The sequence below is a fragment of the Mytilus californianus genome, unplaced genomic scaffold (genome assembly GCF_021869535.1).
Source record: "Mytilus californianus isolate M0D057914Y unplaced genomic scaffold, xbMytCali1.0.p SCAF_5, whole genome shotgun sequence".
Taxonomy (NCBI): Eukaryota; Metazoa; Mollusca; class Bivalvia; order Mytilida; family Mytilidae; genus Mytilus; species Mytilus californianus.
In genome coordinates this window covers 8,727,029-8,747,776 of record NW_026262701.1, presented here as the reverse complement: position 1 = coordinate 8,747,776, position 20,748 = coordinate 8,727,029, and the positions used below count along the sequence as shown (strand labels likewise).

General features: G+C 31.9%; 1 protein-coding gene across 1 annotated transcript; it reads left to right on the top strand.

Annotated features, from left to right (window-relative positions):
- The first annotated feature begins 4,434 nt into the window (after positions 1–4,434).
- Positions 4,435–18,961, top strand: LOC127700408 (toll-like receptor 4). Its single transcript, XM_052203854.1, has 2 exons — positions 4,435–4,553; positions 11,321–18,961. Exon 2 carries the CDS (start codon positions 12,392–12,394, stop codon positions 14,375–14,377), a length of 1,986 nt encoding a protein of 661 aa, XP_052059814.1. The 5' UTR covers positions 4,435–4,553; positions 11,321–12,391; the 3' UTR covers positions 14,378–18,961.
- Positions 18,962–20,748: the final 1,787 nt, after the last annotated feature.

The following is a 20,748-nucleotide window of genomic DNA, read 5'->3' as shown; positions in this document are numbered from 1 at the left end:
CAAACCTTCTCCCTTTTCTGAAACAATAGTATAACATCACAACATAGAAAGACACACTATAAAATATCAATTGGAAGGATTAACTCAATCAAAAAGCGTAAATTAACACACGATGAACGAATAAATTTGATCTGTGATACCTGAATGCAAATACATAGTTAATAAAAATTATAAGGGATAAATAATTAAGGTCAAAAGTAAATAAACAGGTTTAAACAAAGTTAAAGTATGATACCACTGTGAAATGTTAATTGCCTTTTTAGTTCATCACGAGGGACATGCCCTGCCCCCTACATACCATTGATGGTAAAATAGCTTGAAATATGTTCATATCCCTACCTCTAAATCATATATATATTCTCAATCAGCAAGACAACACCTTTGAGTACACCATATATGTTTTTGCTGTGGTTCGTGCCCCTTATATATCTGTTCAGATACCCACCCATAAACCATGTACTCAAATAAATATATCATGACTAGACCAATTAAGTGTAACATATAATGTGTCCCTCGTGCCCTACCCTTCGTTCCATAAATTGGTAAATATATGGAAAACAGTACATATTTCCATGCATTAACCATATATTCTTACTTGCAATGACAATCTTTTTTTAACCAGAATGATTTCTACAGGGGAGACATTAGTTTTAATTCACTAAAATGGTTCTACCTAGGTGTAATTAAATTCAAAGACAAATTGGTAGAATTCTGACTTTATGCAGAAAAATTTGAAACACTGTGAATTCAGAACGTAATGTGTGTAATATTATTATTGCATATTCATGGTGACTGTCAAAAATGTGAGATTAATTAAAGCAAATTTAAATTATATTGCATATTGTACAAAAAATGAAATGTAACTTAGGTCATATCACAGTCTGGGCCTTATAGGGGTAACTTGTGTTGTGGGTTTTCCTGTTTGTTGCAGATCGTGTGGCGATCTCTGGGTATACATTTTTGGTTAGTTAACTTCTAAGATAAAATATTGTCTCCTTGACATATACCCCATATCTGTTCTTGTTGTCTCCCTCAGCATCACATTGCGACCGGGAATATATGGATGCTGTTCGTTCGTCTGTCCGTCCGAGCATCGGTCCGGATTGTAAACTTTCTAGCATAATTAATCGTTATCTAATTTGAATAACATGTATGCAGTAGCTTTCTACAGACAACAGGTCAAGTTTGAAAATGAGCCTTGTACAAAAATGTAGTAGACGGTTAACATTGAAAATCTGTTGTGTTCTTCATATTACAATAATTTTTAAATTTACAGAAATATATTTTGAAAGTTTCGATCAGAAAGTTTCGACATACATTGTACATGTAAACGTCAGCTTGTTAGATTTCCCAAGTAAACTAAGAAAACCATGAAGATTTTGATAAATAAAGGCTGGGTTATGAAAAGGTCCAAGAAAGTTGTAAAATTTCCCCAAAATTGTAAGAGACGTTATTATAATACCACATCTTTTTATTTTTATATTGTATGCTTTTTTGAGCAAGGAGAAAAACAACATCAAATTAGATCAGAAGCTTATTTGGAATTTTTACTTTAAAGAAAACAAATGAATTGGTGGACAATTCTAATAAAGTGGAAACAATTGATGAAGCAGATGTAGGACATGATTCAGACTTCATTGAAATACTACTGTCAGATATTGAATATATTGAACTCAAGATCAGTTGAGGACATAATAACGAGAAATTATTGCTTCTTCTTCTGTCTAATATGTGTGTTTATATATCAGAAATATTTGTGAATGTATCAACCAGACTCAAGCTAGCGAACAATAAGCCAGCGAACAATAAGATGCATCAAGCTAGCGAACAATAAGATGCATCAAGCTAGCGAACAATAAGCCAGCGAACAATAAGAAAACGCGCCAACCTGATCATGCCTAAAAACCGAAGACTTGCAATAACACGAAACGTCCTTTGAAATCTGATGACAATCATTTCAAGTAGGAAGACGAAATGCAATTCCATTTTTAATCTTGGAATTTTCAACTTAAATCTTGGAATTATTAACTTTAATCTTGGAATATCTAACTTAAATCTTGGAATTATCAACATTAAACTTGGAAATTCCAACTTTAATCTTGGAATTATCAACTTTAATCTTAAAAATGACTGATATATTACTTCTAGTCCATAGTTTATTGTGTTTCTCCGTATACGTAATATAATTATAGTTATTTTCTCGGCTACATTTTTTGTAAAATGTTACAGAAAAAAAGACGTCTATTTAAAGTCTTGTATAGTTTCACGTAGCCTAATATCCATGAAAAAGGGGGTGCTGTAACTTCCCAATAATGGGTATACGTGGATATGCCAAAATATTGGCCATAGTTTTGCGAGATTTTATATTTATGACGCTACTTTTTAATGACATTCTTTATTGATATGCATAGTTCTTTCATAATTTTATATTGATTTGGGGTATGTTCTACATATCTTTTATAAATATGTTATGGAAATCTTATATTAATGGCCAATTGTGGTATTTGAATCAATCAGGGACTTTATATTTACGTTATATAGATACAATGGATAAGCGTGGATTCTTGAAAAAGAAACCACGAGCCCGGAGGGCGAATGGTTTGTTTTTCATGAATCAACGCTTATCCATTGTATCTATAACTTAAACTATTGTGTTAATGTCTTTTCAAAATATGTTACCGAAATTTCTAGCAATAAGCCTAATTCTAGGCACATCACGATTTACTCGCATAGGAATTTGCGAATAAACATTTGTAAAATTATGTAGTAAAACAGATGAAATCTTACTATATTTATAATAAGACAAAAAATGGACAAATTGAATGTAATCATTTTCGTTTCAAATATGTGAAGTAGCCAATAATAATCCAAAAATAAACGGTAAAACTCGCTATTATTACAAAAATATCCACAATTACATACACAATAAGAAAAAACCAGAAAAACTTAAGAATAGAGACAACAAAGAGAATACAGGGATTCGAACCTAAACCGACAAGTCCCCACCTTTAACTTGACTCTTCAACTCATTGATCTTAACAATGCTAACCTCGCGGCTACCAACTTATAATATACGATTGCCTATTATGTATATATAAAGGTACAAGCCCTGTGTGTCCGTTGTATATGTAATAGTTATACACCGTATCCCGAAGTGTATAACTAACTTGCACCCGATGCTAAACCCTATATTTGTTTACATTAAATATTAAATGAAAAAGAACGGATAGCATTTTATTGACAATATCAAACCATGAATAATAAGAAAAAAGAATAGTTTTTTAGATGAAACCCCACTATAGTAACCTTACTTTGACAAGTGGGTAGATTTTACAAATGTCAAAGTTGCCGTTTTACATATTCCCGTTAAATCCATGTGCTAATATGGATCAGCAGTTCAAGGTTAATCGTATCGTGTATTAATATTACAAAAAAAAAATACATCGTGCTCCTTGTGATCACTTGTATGCAGTTGTCAATATGGACGGGTATAAGGCGGACGACATTTTGAGTCAGGCGTTTGAATTGGCAGAAGAGACTAAAGATAAAGGCAGTATTTATAACCCAAAGATCTTACAAGTATCAGTTTAATGAAGGTAATCATAAATGTATTTTATATGTTACGGTTTTATCAAAAAAGCCCCCCCCCCCCCACACACACACACACACACACTCTTCTCAACACTTAACAAACATTCATATTCGAACACACTGAGGAATAGTGGTCTGGATTAGAAACCCGACGACCGGACACGCTTAACATACAAAAATACAGATTGCATATTTAGGAACCCCTCTTTTTGGGGGCCATCTAAGGGGGGAGGGGGTCAGGTGTTGGAACCCCTTTTTTACGATCAATGCTTTATAGTAAAGACATATGACTGGACCCCCCTTTATCCTGGGTTGGCATCCCCTTTTAAAAATGGGCGGATCCGCCCCTGGGTGCCATCATTAATTAGTCTTCAACAATCCAAACATTTATATCTATTTTATTATTAAGACTTAGTCCAAATGAAAACTATATGTTTTTAATGTATAATTCAAATAAAAGTTCTTTACATGTATGTTCTTTAAGACATTGCCATATAGGATCAAAAATTTTAGCTTTAAGCAAAGGAGTTTTCGCAGTTGGAATTTCCTGAAATATGTTTTTTAAATATGTCTTGAAACAACTTGTAGTGAACTCTTATGTTCATGCTATTAAAAAAACCCAATTTATATTGTTATGAACAACAATGGACTGCGTTTTCGGGATGTAAAAGCAGGGGTTTCCAGAAACCCCGCTCGTCACACCCTGTGGTCAAAATCCATTGTTATTCGTAACAATATATCTATTCAATTTACACTTGTTTCAGAAATAGAAACTAGGAAGTATAACAATAGAACTGGGGTGTAACATATTTTTATTTATATATATAAAATACACATTTAATTCTAACCAATTGGTAGCCGAGAGGTTTCGTCGATATGTTAATGTCAGTCACACATAACAGATTTCAAGGACGGGTTAGATTCCCAGTGAAGGCATATAAAAAATTACACAAAAATTAAAGGTAAGTTTTTAAATTAATTCCAGTAGTGAACAGAAATCAGTAAATTAGCTAATTCAAACTTAATGAAATTAGGCACACAAAGAAAACAACTGAATATAATTTGGTTAATCCATTTCAGCGACAGATTTAGAAAGCGTTGATTCTAGAAAAAGAATCCACGGTAAATGAATAGGCTGACGTCATGACAATGGTTTAAGTTATATAGATACAATGGATAAGCGTGGATTCTTGAAAAAGAAACCATGAGCCCGGAGGGCGAATGGTTTGTTTTTCATGAATCTACGCTTATCCATTGTATCTATAACTTAAACTATTGTGTTAATTTCTTTTCAAAATTAAAGCCTTTTCTTAATTAGAAGGTATTGTAAGTGAGCTTAAATAACCATGTTATCGTGTCCAACGATGCATTGATAAATCTCAGATCTAAATTAATTGGTTAACAAAATACAAATATAACACTTCTACCTTTAAAGAATTTTATATTACCAGGCATATGAATATTATCTGTTTATACAAAATAAGACATATTCGAAATTATTTCTAATAAAATTGAAAATGGAAATGGGGAACGTGCCAAAGAGACAACAACCCGACCAAAAAGCATATATAAAGTATATATAATAAGTATGTTATCGAAATTTTTCTAGCACTCTAGGCACATCACGATTTTCTCGCATAGGAATTTGCGAACAAACCTTTGTAAAATTATGTAGTAAAACAAATGAAATCATACTATATTTATAAAACAAAAATTGACAAATAGAATGTAATCATTTTTGTTTCAAACATGTGAAATAGCCAATAATAATAAAAAAAAAAACCGGTAAAACTCGCTATTATTACAAAAATATCCACTATAACTTGCAAAATTAGAAAAAAACTAGGATAACTTAAGAATTGGTACAACAAAGAGAATACAGGGATTCGAACCTAAACCGACAAATCCCGATCTTTAACTCATTGATTTTAACCATGCTAACCTCGCGGCTACCAACTCATACTATACGACTGCCTATTGTGTCTATATAAAGGTACAAGCCCTGTGTGTCCGATGAACCGATGTATATCAGATGTTCATTTAAATATATATAATAAACATCTATAGTGTAACCCATTGGTAGCCGAGAGGTTTCGTCGGTGTATGGATGTCAGTCACACATAACAGATTTCAAGGAAGGGTTCGATTCCCAGTGAAGGCATATAAAAATTACAAAAATTAAAGGTAAGTTTTTAAATTAATTCCATTAGTGAACAGAAATCAGTAAATTAGCCTATTCAAACTTAATGAAATTAGGCACACAAAGGAAACAATTGAATATAATTTGGTGAGTCAATTTCAGCGGCAGATTTAGGAAGCGTTGATTCTAGAAAAAGAATCCACGGTAAATGAATAGGCTGACGTCACCACAATGGTTTAAATTAAAATATTGTACACAAGTAAAGGTCATTCTTTGTATATATTTTATTACATATATGTGACTAGCCATGACATATCCAGACTTATGGAGGTAGAACGTCATTGTGAGAAAAAACGAGGTTAACTATATGTGACTAGCTACTTCCAGGCTAAAGAGGGTACATTGTCTAAAATTTGCTATTTGTATATTTATCTAGAATATTCGAAACAAAACTCTCTGTCATGTTATTATGACATATTTGTTGTAATAGCAATGAAACGAGTCATTTCGAATGTACCGGTATGAAAATGACGACTTTTATTTATTGAAGGCACTTATTTATAAAATACAAAATCATTGTATTTATTGGCGCTTAGTAATGTTCAATAGCGTATTTGAATAAAATTCAAAGAATTAAAGGACAAGGTACGATAAGGCCCGTTTTTGGCCCCCCCCATTTTCTCATTTTTTAAATTTTGTTTTGGAAAGCTACTTATCACGTTAAAATATTCCATTAGGTTTGAAGTTTGTTTGGATGAACTTCAAAACCATTAATTTCAGAAAATAGGTGAGGTGAGGGGGGTAAAAAGGCATAAAAAAAGCCAAAAGAAGGAAAAAGTACGATTTTTGGCGATTGTTTCTTAAGATTTAATAGCGTGCGCCTACGTGACCCGGGGAAAATTATGGCGATTTAGACAGCAAAAACAATTCTCATGACATTGGAATAAAAAAATTCCTGGGTCACGTTGGCGCAGGCACTAAAAAACTAAAAATTAGTTGTACGGAACACCTGCAAAGTGAATAATAATTACAATGTTTGAATAATAACAGAAAGTTTACCCCCCTCACCTCACCCAGTTGCTAAAATTAGTGGTTTTGAAGTTCATCCAAACAAACTTCAAATCTCAGGGAATATTTTAACATAATAAGTAGCTTTCCAAAACAGAATTTGAAAAATGAGGAAATAGGGGGGCCAAAAACAGGCCTTATCGTACCTTGTCCTTTACTGCAATACAAACAATTCTTAGCTCTATTATAGAACATGTAATTCAAACTTGTTGAAACGAGGTTAGTTTAAAATTTGTCAAAGTAAGCCATAAGAAGTCCTTTTTTTAAATTGTCTTTTAATTTAGATTTATCATGCATGTCTCTATACATAGTATGCGACGATTAACAGTTTAAAAGTAGGTGTTCTCATATATGAATTAATACGGTGCATTTATTATGGATATATTTCAGACTCCATTAATGAAAGAAAATCTATAGAGCAGAGAATTTTGATTTTTTGTAGCTCTATTTTAGAACATATAATTTAAACTTGTTAAAATGAAGTTAGTTTAAAATTTGTCAAAGTAAGCTTTAAGAATTCCTTTCTTTAAATTTGTCTTTTAATTTAGATTTATTATGCGTGTCTCTATATAGATATAGGAAGATGTGGTATGTGTGCCAATGAGACAACTCTCCATCCAAGTAACAATTTATAAAAGTAAACCATTATAGGTCAAGGTACGGCCTTCAACACGGAGCATTGGCTCACACCGAACATATAGTATGCGACGCGTAACAGTTTATAAGTTTGTGTTATTTTATATGCATTTGATACGGTGCATTTATCATGGATAAATTTCAGACTCCATTTATGCAAAAAATCTATAGAGCAGAAAATATTTTTTTGTATCAATTTAAAATGTAGAATCAAATATTTTTCACTTCAAACGATGACGTAAAACTTCTTCAGAACTTATATATGATGTGTAGTTCGGCGTCCGCAAAAAAGAAGCCAAGGAAAGTGTTAATTTCTTCTTCACAAATACGTATTCTATTGAATCTCGATATTTACCATGTTTATAATTTTTCTAACAATGACGTTCTACCTCCATAAGCCTGGAAATGTCATGGCGGGTCATAATTTTTATACATAAATAAAGGTACCAAATATTAGTTAATATAATATAAAAATAGGTATATTGTTTTAGACAAACATAGCACACCACTACCAAAAAAAATCAACTTTAATCTTGGAATTTCCAACTTTAAACTTGGAGTTATCAACTTTAATCTTGGAATCATCAATATCAAAGTTGGACAAGTTTAATGTTGATAATTCCAAGATTAAAGTTGATAATTCCAAGATTAAAGTTAGAAATTCCAAGATTAAAGTTGATAATTCCAAGATTAAAGTTGATAATTCCAAGATTAAAGCTGGAAATTCCAAGATTAAAGTTGATAATTCCAAGATTAATGTCGACAATTTGAAAAAAAATAAATAAAAAAGGATGGCCCTAATACGCTTCCGTAGGTTTAAAAAAAATAAAATTTATATATTTCCAAAATTATCTACAGATTGATATTTAAAATTCATTGATTCTGTAAGAAAAATTGTAAATTTGGACATTATCAAAGGAAAATTCTAAAAAGTACTAAAACAAGAGTCAACCAATCGTATATGCTAAAATGCGTTCTTAACTCTGTCACTTAAAATAGAGATATGTTTATATTTTAATGGACAGAGAGCTGGTAAGTTTACAAAAATGTGATTTTAAGATTTAAAAAAAAATGCATTTTTACTGGATTATCTCCCTTTGTATCATTGAAATTCAATATTTATGGCATCATAAATTGTAATTGAACTATGGTCATCGTTACTTTGACTTATTTTGTTAAATGTTATAGTGCTCTTGAAAAAGAAACACTTACATTTCCAAAATTATCTAAAGAATATCTTTCTTAAATTCATTGATTTATTGAGAGAAAATGTAAATTTAGGCATTTTTAGATTAGAATTTTAGAATGTACTACAATGAGACCCCAACAAGTTTACTAGCTAAAATGCATAATTAAGTATCCCAATTAATAAAACATAGGGAGTTATCTTTATATTTTTAATGGACCAAAGGCTAGTTTTAAAAATACGTACTTTTTATGATTTTCTGAAAATATTTTTTTTACTGGATTATCTCCTTGGGAATTATCCACAAACTGTTTCTCGTAAATTCAAGTACTGATGAGTTAATAAAGCTTCAACACTTTATTATTCAATAAATCATCGTTCTTTATCTCGTTGTTTTCTGCATTCATAAGTTTCAGGGTGTTGAAATTGGTCATTTTCATAGAAAAATACTGCCTCCAACTGGGGAAACTGGTTCCCGGTACATTACAGCATCTCCTAACTGAAAGGCATGGGAACCAGCTGAAATATTTGTTTTATGGACTTCTTTCATAATGTTGTTTAAGCACACAAAGTTTCAATTAAATCTGATGACCCCCCTTGTAGACTGTTTTGCATGGTTTTATGGTAGACTGGGTGTAAAGCATGATAATGATGTTATTTGGGTTATATGAATAATTTTGGTGTTATGTTGGATCCTTTGATAGTTTCTGCTAAACTTATTCACAATATTTGTTATGTACTCGGAACAGTTACAAGAATGACAAATTTATTATGCACTTGTAGATTGTTTAGTAAAGATTGTATATTGACTTCGAGATCATGTCTTTTATTTATTTGTGTCGTTTGGTCGTGGTTATTTGTGCTTTTTTGGTCGCTGTACATGTCACGTATTATATATCTTAACAGTATGAATTCATTACAAAAAAGAAGAAAATTAGTTTTGTTAGTATGTATACATTTTATATAAAAATATTTCTCCTATCAAAGTCAATTCTGCCATATATCTTAGATTACAATTAAGTCCTGTAAATTTGTTCGTCTGGTAATTCCATTCAATTCGTTACGAAATCACTGGCTAGCATCGTTATTGCGACCTGACATCTCTGACTAGGATTCGTTACGAAATCACTGGCTAGCATCGTTATTGCTACCTGACATCTCTGACTAGGATTCGTTACGAAATCACTGGCTAGCATTGTTATTGCGACCTGACATCTCTGACTAGGATTCGTTACGAAATCACTGGCTAGCATCGTTATTGCTACCTGACATCTCTGACTAGGATTCGTTACGAAATCACTGGCTAGCATCGTTATTGCTACCTGACATCTCTGACTAGGATTCGTTACGAAATCACTGGCTAGCATCGTTATTGCTACCTGACATCTCTGACTATGGTTAGGGTTAGTATAGTATAGTCCTAAGTAAATTGACAATTATAGGTTTGTCTTCCAAGGTAAATGAAATAATTTCCATAATTTGGACGTATCACTGTACCATATCAATATCAAATAAAAGAAACAAAATTGATATTCACAGGAATGTCACCATTTCCTCCTTTATATAAAGCTAACTTTGAGAACGATGCACAAAGAAGTTTTATGTCACATTGGCTAAAAGGATGCTATATACATTGGATGCGACAAAAAATTACACACGTACCAAACTCAATTTATTTCAACTGTGTGTCAGCTACGGTATACCGACAATTTAAACTTATATTTTATTTGCTACCTTGATTTATATATTTTATTTGCTACCTTGATTTATGTTTTTTTTAATCGATTTAATCTAAACATTGGTAAACTACTGTGACCTATATTTATATAATTTCTTTATCAAAATACAGGTCAAGGAGTTCAAATCTCAGCCTTCAAGACAACTAAATTGCAGATTGTGTTTCTGTCATTATGTCACGCTTGAAACAGGTTGAGACCACTACAATTCTGACGCTAGACTAAATTTGCATAAAAATTTTCAAAAACAAAATGTAAACCTGTCCATGAGAGTTTGTCCAATCGACAAAATGTAAACCTGTCCATGAGAGTTTGTCCAATCGACAAAATGTAAACCTGTCCATGAGAGTTTGTCCAATCGACAAAATGTCAACCTGTCCATGAGAGTTTGTCCAATCGACAAAATGTCAACCTGTCCATGAGAGTTTGTCCAATCGACAAAATGTCAACCTGTCCATGAGAGTTTGTCCAATCGACAAAATGAACGACAATTGACTATTGGCTACTACGAGTTTACTTTTACTAATCATGTGAAATTTGAATGAAAAATGTCATTTTGTATTGTATCTCGAAATCTCATGTTTTAATACTTTTCTGGATCCGCACTTTGTATAAACTGACCTTTACTACGACGCGGACAATTAAATGCGTATTACCCGCAGTTTAAAAGTGCTTGAATGAATGAGCGCAATCGAATCTATCTGAAAAGTATTACTCTTGCTTTCAAAATGAGATTGAAATAAGTTTTCCATTTCTTTCAAAATAGTTTTTCAAATTTCTATAATCTATTTGATTGAGGGTTAAAACCTGTTTGGTCTTTAAATCTAAATTCTGGTTGCTAGTGCTTGAAATTAACTTGATCTCGGATTCATCAGACTGTGCTAGTATTTAAATTTGAAATTTTGTTAACAATAACAATTGTTCAACACATTGTACAATTGTAATTTAATTTGTATTTTTCAGCTTTAAACCATTGGTTAGATTAGTTTAGGGAGTATACATCAGCACCTGATAGTCTTGTTCTGTCTTTTCTCAATAATCGGTTGAATTTACTGGATCCCGCTAGCATACATAACATAATACATTGTTATGTTATTAGAATTCAAGATTTTTTGTTTAAACTTTGTTTATACTAGTGTCCCTTTCTAAACAAGGCAGTAATTCAAACATCTTGAAATTGTTGTGAAGTAGGATGTCTGTATTATGGAATATAAGTTTGTTAGGATTACTATTACTGCCGGTAAGCAGTTTGTCTGATGATAATATGACAAAAACTTGTGCAGAATGTGACTGCAATCGAATAGTTATAAATTGTGCAAATAATGGATTAAACAGATACCCAAATTTCAGTTTATATGAAACCGTCAGAACAATTAACTTTAGCCACAATAATTTTGAATATATCCCAGACGCTTATTTGTTACCTGATCAACTACTTATTTTGGACCTTTCGTTTAATAAAATCAATAGATCTGAAAACTATTCATTATCAGAGTTAAAAACTCTTCAACAAATTGATTTGAGTAATAATAATTTTCACTCGGTATTGGACGGTAGAAAGTTACCGGAATCAGTTATTCATTTAGATATGTCAGTGAATAAGATCAATTCATTCGGACGTCAGCCCTTTGCAAATTCTAGAAGGCTTCGGGTTTTAGATCTTCACCAGAACCTACTGAGTTACAACAGAACGGTATTCCAACGAAATGTCTTCAATAATCTGCAAAGTTTAACCGATCTAAATATCGGTCAGAATGGATATGACACAACTGAACCCGTGTATCCTGAGGAAGTTTTTAAACACTTAAAATCTCTCCGTACCTTAGTTATTGATGGCTTCTTGACCACATCATTTGGAAAAGTATTTTCAGAAATGAAAAATCTGCAGGCGTTATCTATCAATAATCTAATGCTGCCAAATCTCGGAATTGAAACCATCACGGAAAACTATTTTGAAAATTTATCTCAAATAACTGCTTTAGACATTTCATTAAATGGAAAGATCTAAGAAGTTTAGATATATCATTCAATTCGATGTTAGGATTTTGTGGTTTTCGTAATATAACACAAGATTTACCAAATACAGATATCAAAGTCTTGAAGGCAAATCAAATCTATTGTCCATACGGATTCAGTACTATTCTTTTCGTTGATGACATCAAACCACTTAAAGACACAAATCTAACTGAATTATATTTGGATGGGAATAGACTTGAGATGACAGAGGATCTAGCGCCGACTTACTTACCGAAAACTTTAAGGGTACTGAGTCTTATGGGCAACCGATTACGGTTAGACAAATATAAAGTAGACGGAATTCTCACACTAACAGGTATTAATTCCTTATTTCTGAGTTCTCAAGACCAAACCCAGTCGCAACAAGTACACTCTGGATGGTTTGTTTGTAATGATTTCACAGATACAATTCAATGTTTATCAGACCGAAAATCCAATAAACAATCTTGTATGTTACAAAAACAAAATGGAGGCGTATCTTCACAACAACGTCAGGTCTCTTATGAATCCGACGAATTCGGTTTGATAGCTGAAACATATTCTTCCGATGATGCAAACTTTGTGGATTCTGTCAAACATCCAAGGACTCGAGATATCCAGTCGTATCCACATCTAACGGCTGCAGATATCCAACCATACCCACCTCCCAACTGTACATTTGATCCCCGAATCTCCTTTGTCAATATGATTCCACCAAATACAAAATATATTTATTTTGAAAGTTCTAACCTCGGTGATATAATCATTCCAAACTGGATGAGCAATGATACGTTAGAATACATTTCTTTACGTGGAAATAATTTTCAGTATTTTCAGGGACCAGTTTGTAATGTTACAAACGTTAAGATTTTAGATCTTTCTGAAAACATGTGTTTAAACATCTACGCACATTTTTTCATTGGGTTCATTAATCTAGAAGAACTATTCATACAGGGAAATTTACTTGGAGATGCCATGAAAACATTTGAAAACGGCGAACTATTTGAAAAGCAGTTGAAGTTAAAAATTCTGAATATATCTTCAAATCGGATAACTACATTACCAAAAAATTTTTTCGCTCATGTTCCAAATATTAAAACTCTTGATATCAGCCATAATCTTCTGACTGACTGGAATGTTACGATTTCTCATCTGTGGAAGCTTAATGTTGTAGATTTGTCCTATAACCAGATTACTTTCCTATCAGATAAGGCGATGGAAAAGCTTGACAAAATAACGTCACAAAATATACAAATTAAAATGATGCACAATCCTTTTGAATGCTCTTGCGACTCTCTCTCTTTTCTTCTCTGGTATAAAAAACATCGAAAACGAATGGGATCGTATTCAAATGTAACTTGCAAGAATAGTAAACGAGAACTGATATATGTCAAAGATGTGCTGTTAAGCTTACAGAAAAAGTGCAGTTCTAAAGTTGGATTGATTATAGGAGCTGGTTTATTTCTATTTCTATCACTTGGAATGATTTTCGGAGCTATTGTTTATAGATATAGAATTAGGCTAAAGTATTCGTTTCATATGTTTAAAAGACAATATTTTGGAGGTTACGAGCCACTCCATGTCATACAGAATTATACATTTGATGCATTTATCTCATATGCCGACAAGGATCGACAATTTGTAATAAATCGTTTGATAGAATTAGAAAATAAAAAGGGAAAGAGATTATGTATTCACCATCGAGATTTTATACCAGGGAATGAAATTGCCGAAAATATTATAAATGGTATTCACCATAGCAGAAAGACCATTTGTTTAATAACACGTGAATTTCTTAAGTCTGATTGGTGTAATTATGAATTTAACATTGCTCGCATGGAGGGAATTTGTTCACGTGAAAGGAAAAACATTATAATTATTATCTTAATGGAAGATATTCCATACAAACAATTACCAATCCGGATAATGGAATTGATAGTAGAAGAAACCTATTTGAGTTATGCAGACTGTTTGAATGATGATGATAGATTTTTGGACTTGCTTGCGACGGCAATTGAAAACTAAATCAAAAGTAAAGCTAAAAGTAACTCGGTTTTAGACGCCATAAAAACAGTAAACTGATTTACAATATTTCTTTCAAAATCATATACAATCTAAAAATAACATTGTGACGCTTGAAGAAATATTGACATGGATAATATTGCTAATTTAAAGCGGACGATGTATCTCTATGTAAATAATATAATTATTTTTTCTGATTCGTAATTTGAGTATTTACCACCGACAGACTGTTTTCTTATATTTCGCCGCGATATAGTCTGTTTGTGTTGAGGCGGATTAAAGCAACCACCAATCAATCGGTCAACTGTTGTATTATATGGACAGAATATTAATATTATAGATAAGGAAAACAATAAACCAACATCTTTTAATTAGTACAATAATTCATACTGCTCATTGACAGTTCTGAACATCTGAATTCCATTAAAATCTGTCTGTCTTCCAAAAGAGCCTTATTGGGCACTACAGAGATAATACAAAGAAGCCATATCACCCAGTTAGCCAACTCTTCAAGCAGTCAGGCCGCAAACCCATTAGAGACGCATTTTATTTCGACAACTGTACGATTTATTTTTTCAACTGAAAAGTCGATTGGTTGTGAGATAAGGTTATCAATTTTCATTTACTGTTTTTGTCTTGAATTCACCAAAACGATGTGAGCACCCACAAATGCATGATTTATCCTCACTGAAATTCAAGCAAAAAGTGTCCAGACATTAACGGCAATACTGCTATCACTGTATTTAGCGTTTTAAACCAGTCGACTCAAATGGCTATGTAAAACATAGCTTTTGTTTGTAGAGATATGCCTTAAGGATCTCGGCTCATTGTATCAATAGTTCGAACTCAAATTCAAAAATCTAACAAATGTACAAAATGTGTAGTCTAGTAAACAGAGAATAGAAAGCATGACTGTCCGGCGGCCCCTATGAACAAGCTTATTGAAGACTTCCAAAGATTGTTTATCATGTTTATCATGCTATTCAATGTTTGAATAATCTGTATACATTGTCTTAAAATATTGTGCGTAATATATAAAATGTGTTTTCAGCTGTGTATTACCTTCACTAGTGATCCAATGGATATATATGTAAGACTCTGAACCGCGATGGTACTCCAAACCGCGATGGTCACGCTGATGTGCGATGATTGGACGCTGAAGTGCGTTTTTGATCATGCTGATGTGCGATGGTTGGACGCTGAAGTGCGATAATGGCATAGTTATCTCGCTTCATAAAGACCTTCGCACATCAGCGAACGGACCATCGCACTTCGGCGCAGACCATCGCACTTCATAGTGATCATCGCACTTCAGCGTCCGAATCGCACCTCCGAGTCCTACATATATATAAATGTATGTTTTTCTACATTGTTCGAATACGCAATACATTTTCCAATAAATGTTTTTACGTTGTAGTATCGTCACATTGCTTGTAAATATATATGGCATATATGTATGGCAATTATTATGAAGAATTATAACTTGTTGCTTTAGAAAACATAGTGTAATCTATGTATATTACTTCTCAAACATTTCATCAAACTGATTGTATGTTATTTTGCGAAATTTTGTAAAATCGACTGATTGAGATTAAAATGGCGAGGTTGAGATCTATAAATCTATATCAAATCGGCCACATATGTATGTGCTTGCCTCAAGTCAGGTTACTTAAAATACATGTAAATGGTTTAATTATTTTGATAATTTGTTTTTGATGGCAGCTCTTTCATAGTTTCTGCTAAACTTATTCATAATTTTTGTTATTTCCTCAAAAAGAGAATGACAAACTATATAAAGCTAACGTTGAGAAAAGATGCACATAGAAGTGTTATGTCACATTGGACTCGAATGAATTCCTCACGCTCCAACTTCGATTTATTTTCAAATGGTTATCAGGTTTAGTATATCTACAATTCAAGCACATTCTTCGGATTTTTTGTTTGTGGGCTGGAATTGTATCTTCTTAATCGAGTTAAAAGATACTAACATCAATAAAAAACTATGACCTACCTTTATATAATTTCTTTATCGAAATACAGTTTAAGGAGTTAACGTGTCAATTTAAAAGACTTCTACGTACTAAGTATGCTTATTTTGTTTCTTTCATTAAATAAAAAAAAATCATAAAACTAAACATTAAAAGATCTGGTTTCAAAATGTATATACCTCGTTCAACTAACTAAACAATGCCCGTTGTTTCCATCACTATTGTAACCGATACATAAATATTAAGATTTAAAACACGCAGTCGCGTAAGTATAAAATATAGTTACAAATTGCTTTTTTTAAACCAAAGAAATGCAATCGTAAACCTGATTTTGGTTTAAAAAAAAGATATTTATTATTTTTTATGTAAGATGTAGAAAACTGACATGGTCTATTTATATAATGTAACTATTGTTTAATGTTGTGCTTTATTCATGTTGAAGATATATTATTTCAAAAAGATTACATTACAATTTGAAAAAAATAGGAGCCACTGGATGTTCCATTCTGACCTGGAAATGAGAGGTTGCTTCCTGGCTAATGTAGAAATGTAAATGTGAACAGTTTTGGATTTGAAAAAGTTTAACGAAATTAATAACATTTATTCGTTTTTGTAGCCAGCGTATTCCGGAACTAAAACAGTTTTGGAAAACCAATCACACTGGTTAAATGGTTTGATGGTTTAATGATGATTTGATCAGTGCTTATCATATTCAAGATATGTTTATAAAGTAATCATAAAAGAGAATATTTATCTTCCTGTTAAAATCAAACTTAGACAATTTCTAATCTATTCTCGGAGATCAGATATCGGTAGTCTTTTATACTATTTGCAACACCAAACAGAGATATATATCAAACCTTAAACATTTTTATTTTGATGACGATTAAGGATATTTTATCAAATATGTTCCTATCATAACGATTATGGTTACTCAATGATAAAAAATAAATTGTGTGCAATTTTTATTCACAGAAGAATTATTGTTTAACATCATGTTTTTCTATACGATATATAAACTTTTATTAAATTATTTGTTTGTTTGCATTTTGCATCAACATAGAATTTAATATTTGCCGCACAAATGGGCTTTGCTATTTTTATTTTCGCTAAAAGTACTTATATTTGAAGATAATTGGTCCGTTCTTTTTCGTTAGAGCATAAGTGTATAATTAAAGCAAACTCTCCCCTTTTCTCTATGAATATCCTCTACGGAGGGAGTTGGTAAACATGGCCTTTATCCTCGTACAATATGAAAAAAGGTTTTCTTTCGACAAAACAATTATGTGTTAAGCATAAGGGTGATTTGTCACAGTTTTTTCACTGTGACATTGATCTAATGCAAGGAGATTACATATCACCTTCTTATATTCTTTTTATGTCAATGACATTGAAATAGAATGAATAAAACAGGGTTGTCAATCATATGACATGAGAATGCCCAATCTTTTTTATTAATGTATGATGACGATACTGTTATTTTCTGCTAAAATATAAATGATCTTCAAAAAAGGATAGATGTTGTTCATATATGTTCTGAAGGATATTATTTGCATATAAATATGGTGAAAACTAGGATTTTTTTCTCTTAGAAACAGAGGTGTTATCAAACCAGAAGAAAAATGGTTCATCAATGGGGAGTATATTGAGTTATGTGATGAATTTATATATATCTTGGTATGATGTTAAATTAAAATGGTATTTTTACTAATATGTTTCAAGCATATTGAATTATGGTAGTGAGGTGTAGGGATATCATAAAGCAATTGCCATTGTAACTCTTTATTTATATTTTTTAAGAGAATTTGAAAGTACAAAAGAGTTCTACAAATAACATGGTGTATTTTGAAATGGTAGAGTTCCATTGTATGTAGAGAGGTTATTGTAAAATGATGAAATATTGGTGTAAATTGTTAAAAACTGAAAATCGTATTCTTGAAATTTTTTACGCAGAAATGCTGAAGGCTAGCTATGTAAAAAGTAATGAATTGGTCATGTAGAATAAGAGATTTATTATGTAATTATGGCCTAAGTAATGTATGGGTGACACAAAATGTTTTAAATGAAGATGCTTTATAGCTGAGTTCAAACAGCGTGTTACTGGTATTCTATTGGTGAGTCTATTTCAGCGACAGATTTAGGAAGCTTTGATTCTAGAAAAAGAATCCACGGCAAATGAACAGGCTGACGTCACAACAATGGTTTAAGTAATAATTCTTTGAGGATGAATATCATTTTATTTTGGAATGTATTAGATAAAAAGATATTCGTATGAAGTATATAAAACCTTATTACTGGAGAAATCTATCAGTATCTAAACTTATAGAATTGTTATCTGTTGGTTATATAAAAAAAAACTTAATAATTTTTAGAAGTATTTATGTATTGCCGAAAGAATTCGTAATTTTTGAATGTGTATATATATGTGTTATACTTCAAGATTGTAAAAATATATTAATTAATATCATGCTCTTTCATTTGTTTTGAATTGTATGAATTGTACTCATGAATTACTATATTGTACTATGTGATGCTTACTATATTTAATGTAATATTAATTGTAATTGATACCTATAATACAAGTGATTATCTCCCCTTATATTGTGTTGTTGTGTTTTGGAGCTCTCAGAAAATTTGTGATTTATATACTTATTTGATATAGGAAATTTATACAGAGTGGATTTATAATATTCATGAAGACCCTAATGTGAGTCTTTTAATATTTTGACATTTCAAAATATATGTCGAAGACTTATGACACAGTATTAAAACGTATGCAATCACAACATATGAAGACAACTCACTCGATAGGTTGATTTTTACAATTACATCCCAACTCCTTTGTTCTTACAGGGGTGATCACCCTATCTTGAGTTTCTTTGTTCTGCATGCTTTCTTTTGTTTTGTAACATTTTGGCGAAAATGTTGAACACACAATAAAACTTACAAATATTTATTCGGAATAAAGACTAACTTTCAGAATTTATGTAGAAAAAAAACACTTAATTTCCAGTGTCTATGCGGGGAATCGAGCTCAAGACCTTAAGGATATGAAGCCACGATGCATACCCCTACACATGGATGACTGGATATAAACTCACTGTTAATTTAACGTCTTAACTACACTTCAATAACAACTAACAAAATGAATGAATTTAGCCGTGCAGACTGACTGAGCCGGCGTTTAATATATATTTTATATAACAATACATATATGAAGTACAAGTACATTCCAAAATGAGAACATATATATATAGAGAATAAATAAGCATCTGAACAATGGCAACAATGAAGAACAAAAGGCCCTTATGTCTATAAATGTATGTATATATCCGTCTTTAACGTAACCTCGCCGCCCAGGAAAAACCACAAAAACTTTACTAAAGAAAATTGATATGAAAACCTGTGTTACGGGGCAAGTGCATGGCACGCCTCGGGTCATTGATGCCGAACATCATCGAAAAAAAATAATATATAAATATCAAATATTATAATACCGAAGTTTAGTGTTGAACGTCTGCGGCTAGAATGATTTTCAAACACAAAGAAAATAAAAACCCGCTTTCACCTTATTAACATAAGAATACTTATTGACACAATACAAATGATTGGTCCAAGTAATCACGTGTAAAACTACAGACAAACCGCCAAAAACATACCGTTATTAAAAAACGTTCCTTTTAGACAAATTTTCCCGCTATTCTCCGAAACGTGGAAAAATAAATGTCTTAAATACACTTCAGTAACAACTAACAAAATGAATGCATTTAGCCGTGCAGACTAGAAAACACAAAGAAAGGGCGGAAAAGTGTTTAAAACATTCGATAGAATAAAATGCTAAAGGCCTAATTTCTTAGTAACTTCTAAGCGATGTGCAAGTGAGTCTGCCACGTACCCATCTTTAGCAGTATCAGTTTTCCATCTGCCGTGACGTTTCCAGCAGCGTTCGTTAACATCTGCGTTAGCTGCGACTGTGGCTCCACCCGCCCTCAAAGAATGTAAACATATGTTTATATCATCACAAACCTCTTTGAGTCTAGCTAAAATACACTCTCTAGCTCTGGTATAACTCAGTGTTTTGTTCTTGTAAATTAAAGAACACCGTTTGGCTGATCTAAAAATAGGTTTAAATAAATACTGCTCAGAACTGGTCTCAATTTTACAAATACTGAAATATTTGGATAATAAATAGTAAGGACAGTCAGCAGACTCACCATTTGAAATGACTAATTTTTCCCCTAATCTATACTGATCAGTTTTGCTTTTGTCAATATCAATCTCTAAATAGTTATTTTTGAAATGAACGTCTTTAAACCGAAGAGAAGTTCGTTATATCTGAGAAAACCAGCGAAACTAAGAACAATCATACATAAATCCCTTCATATT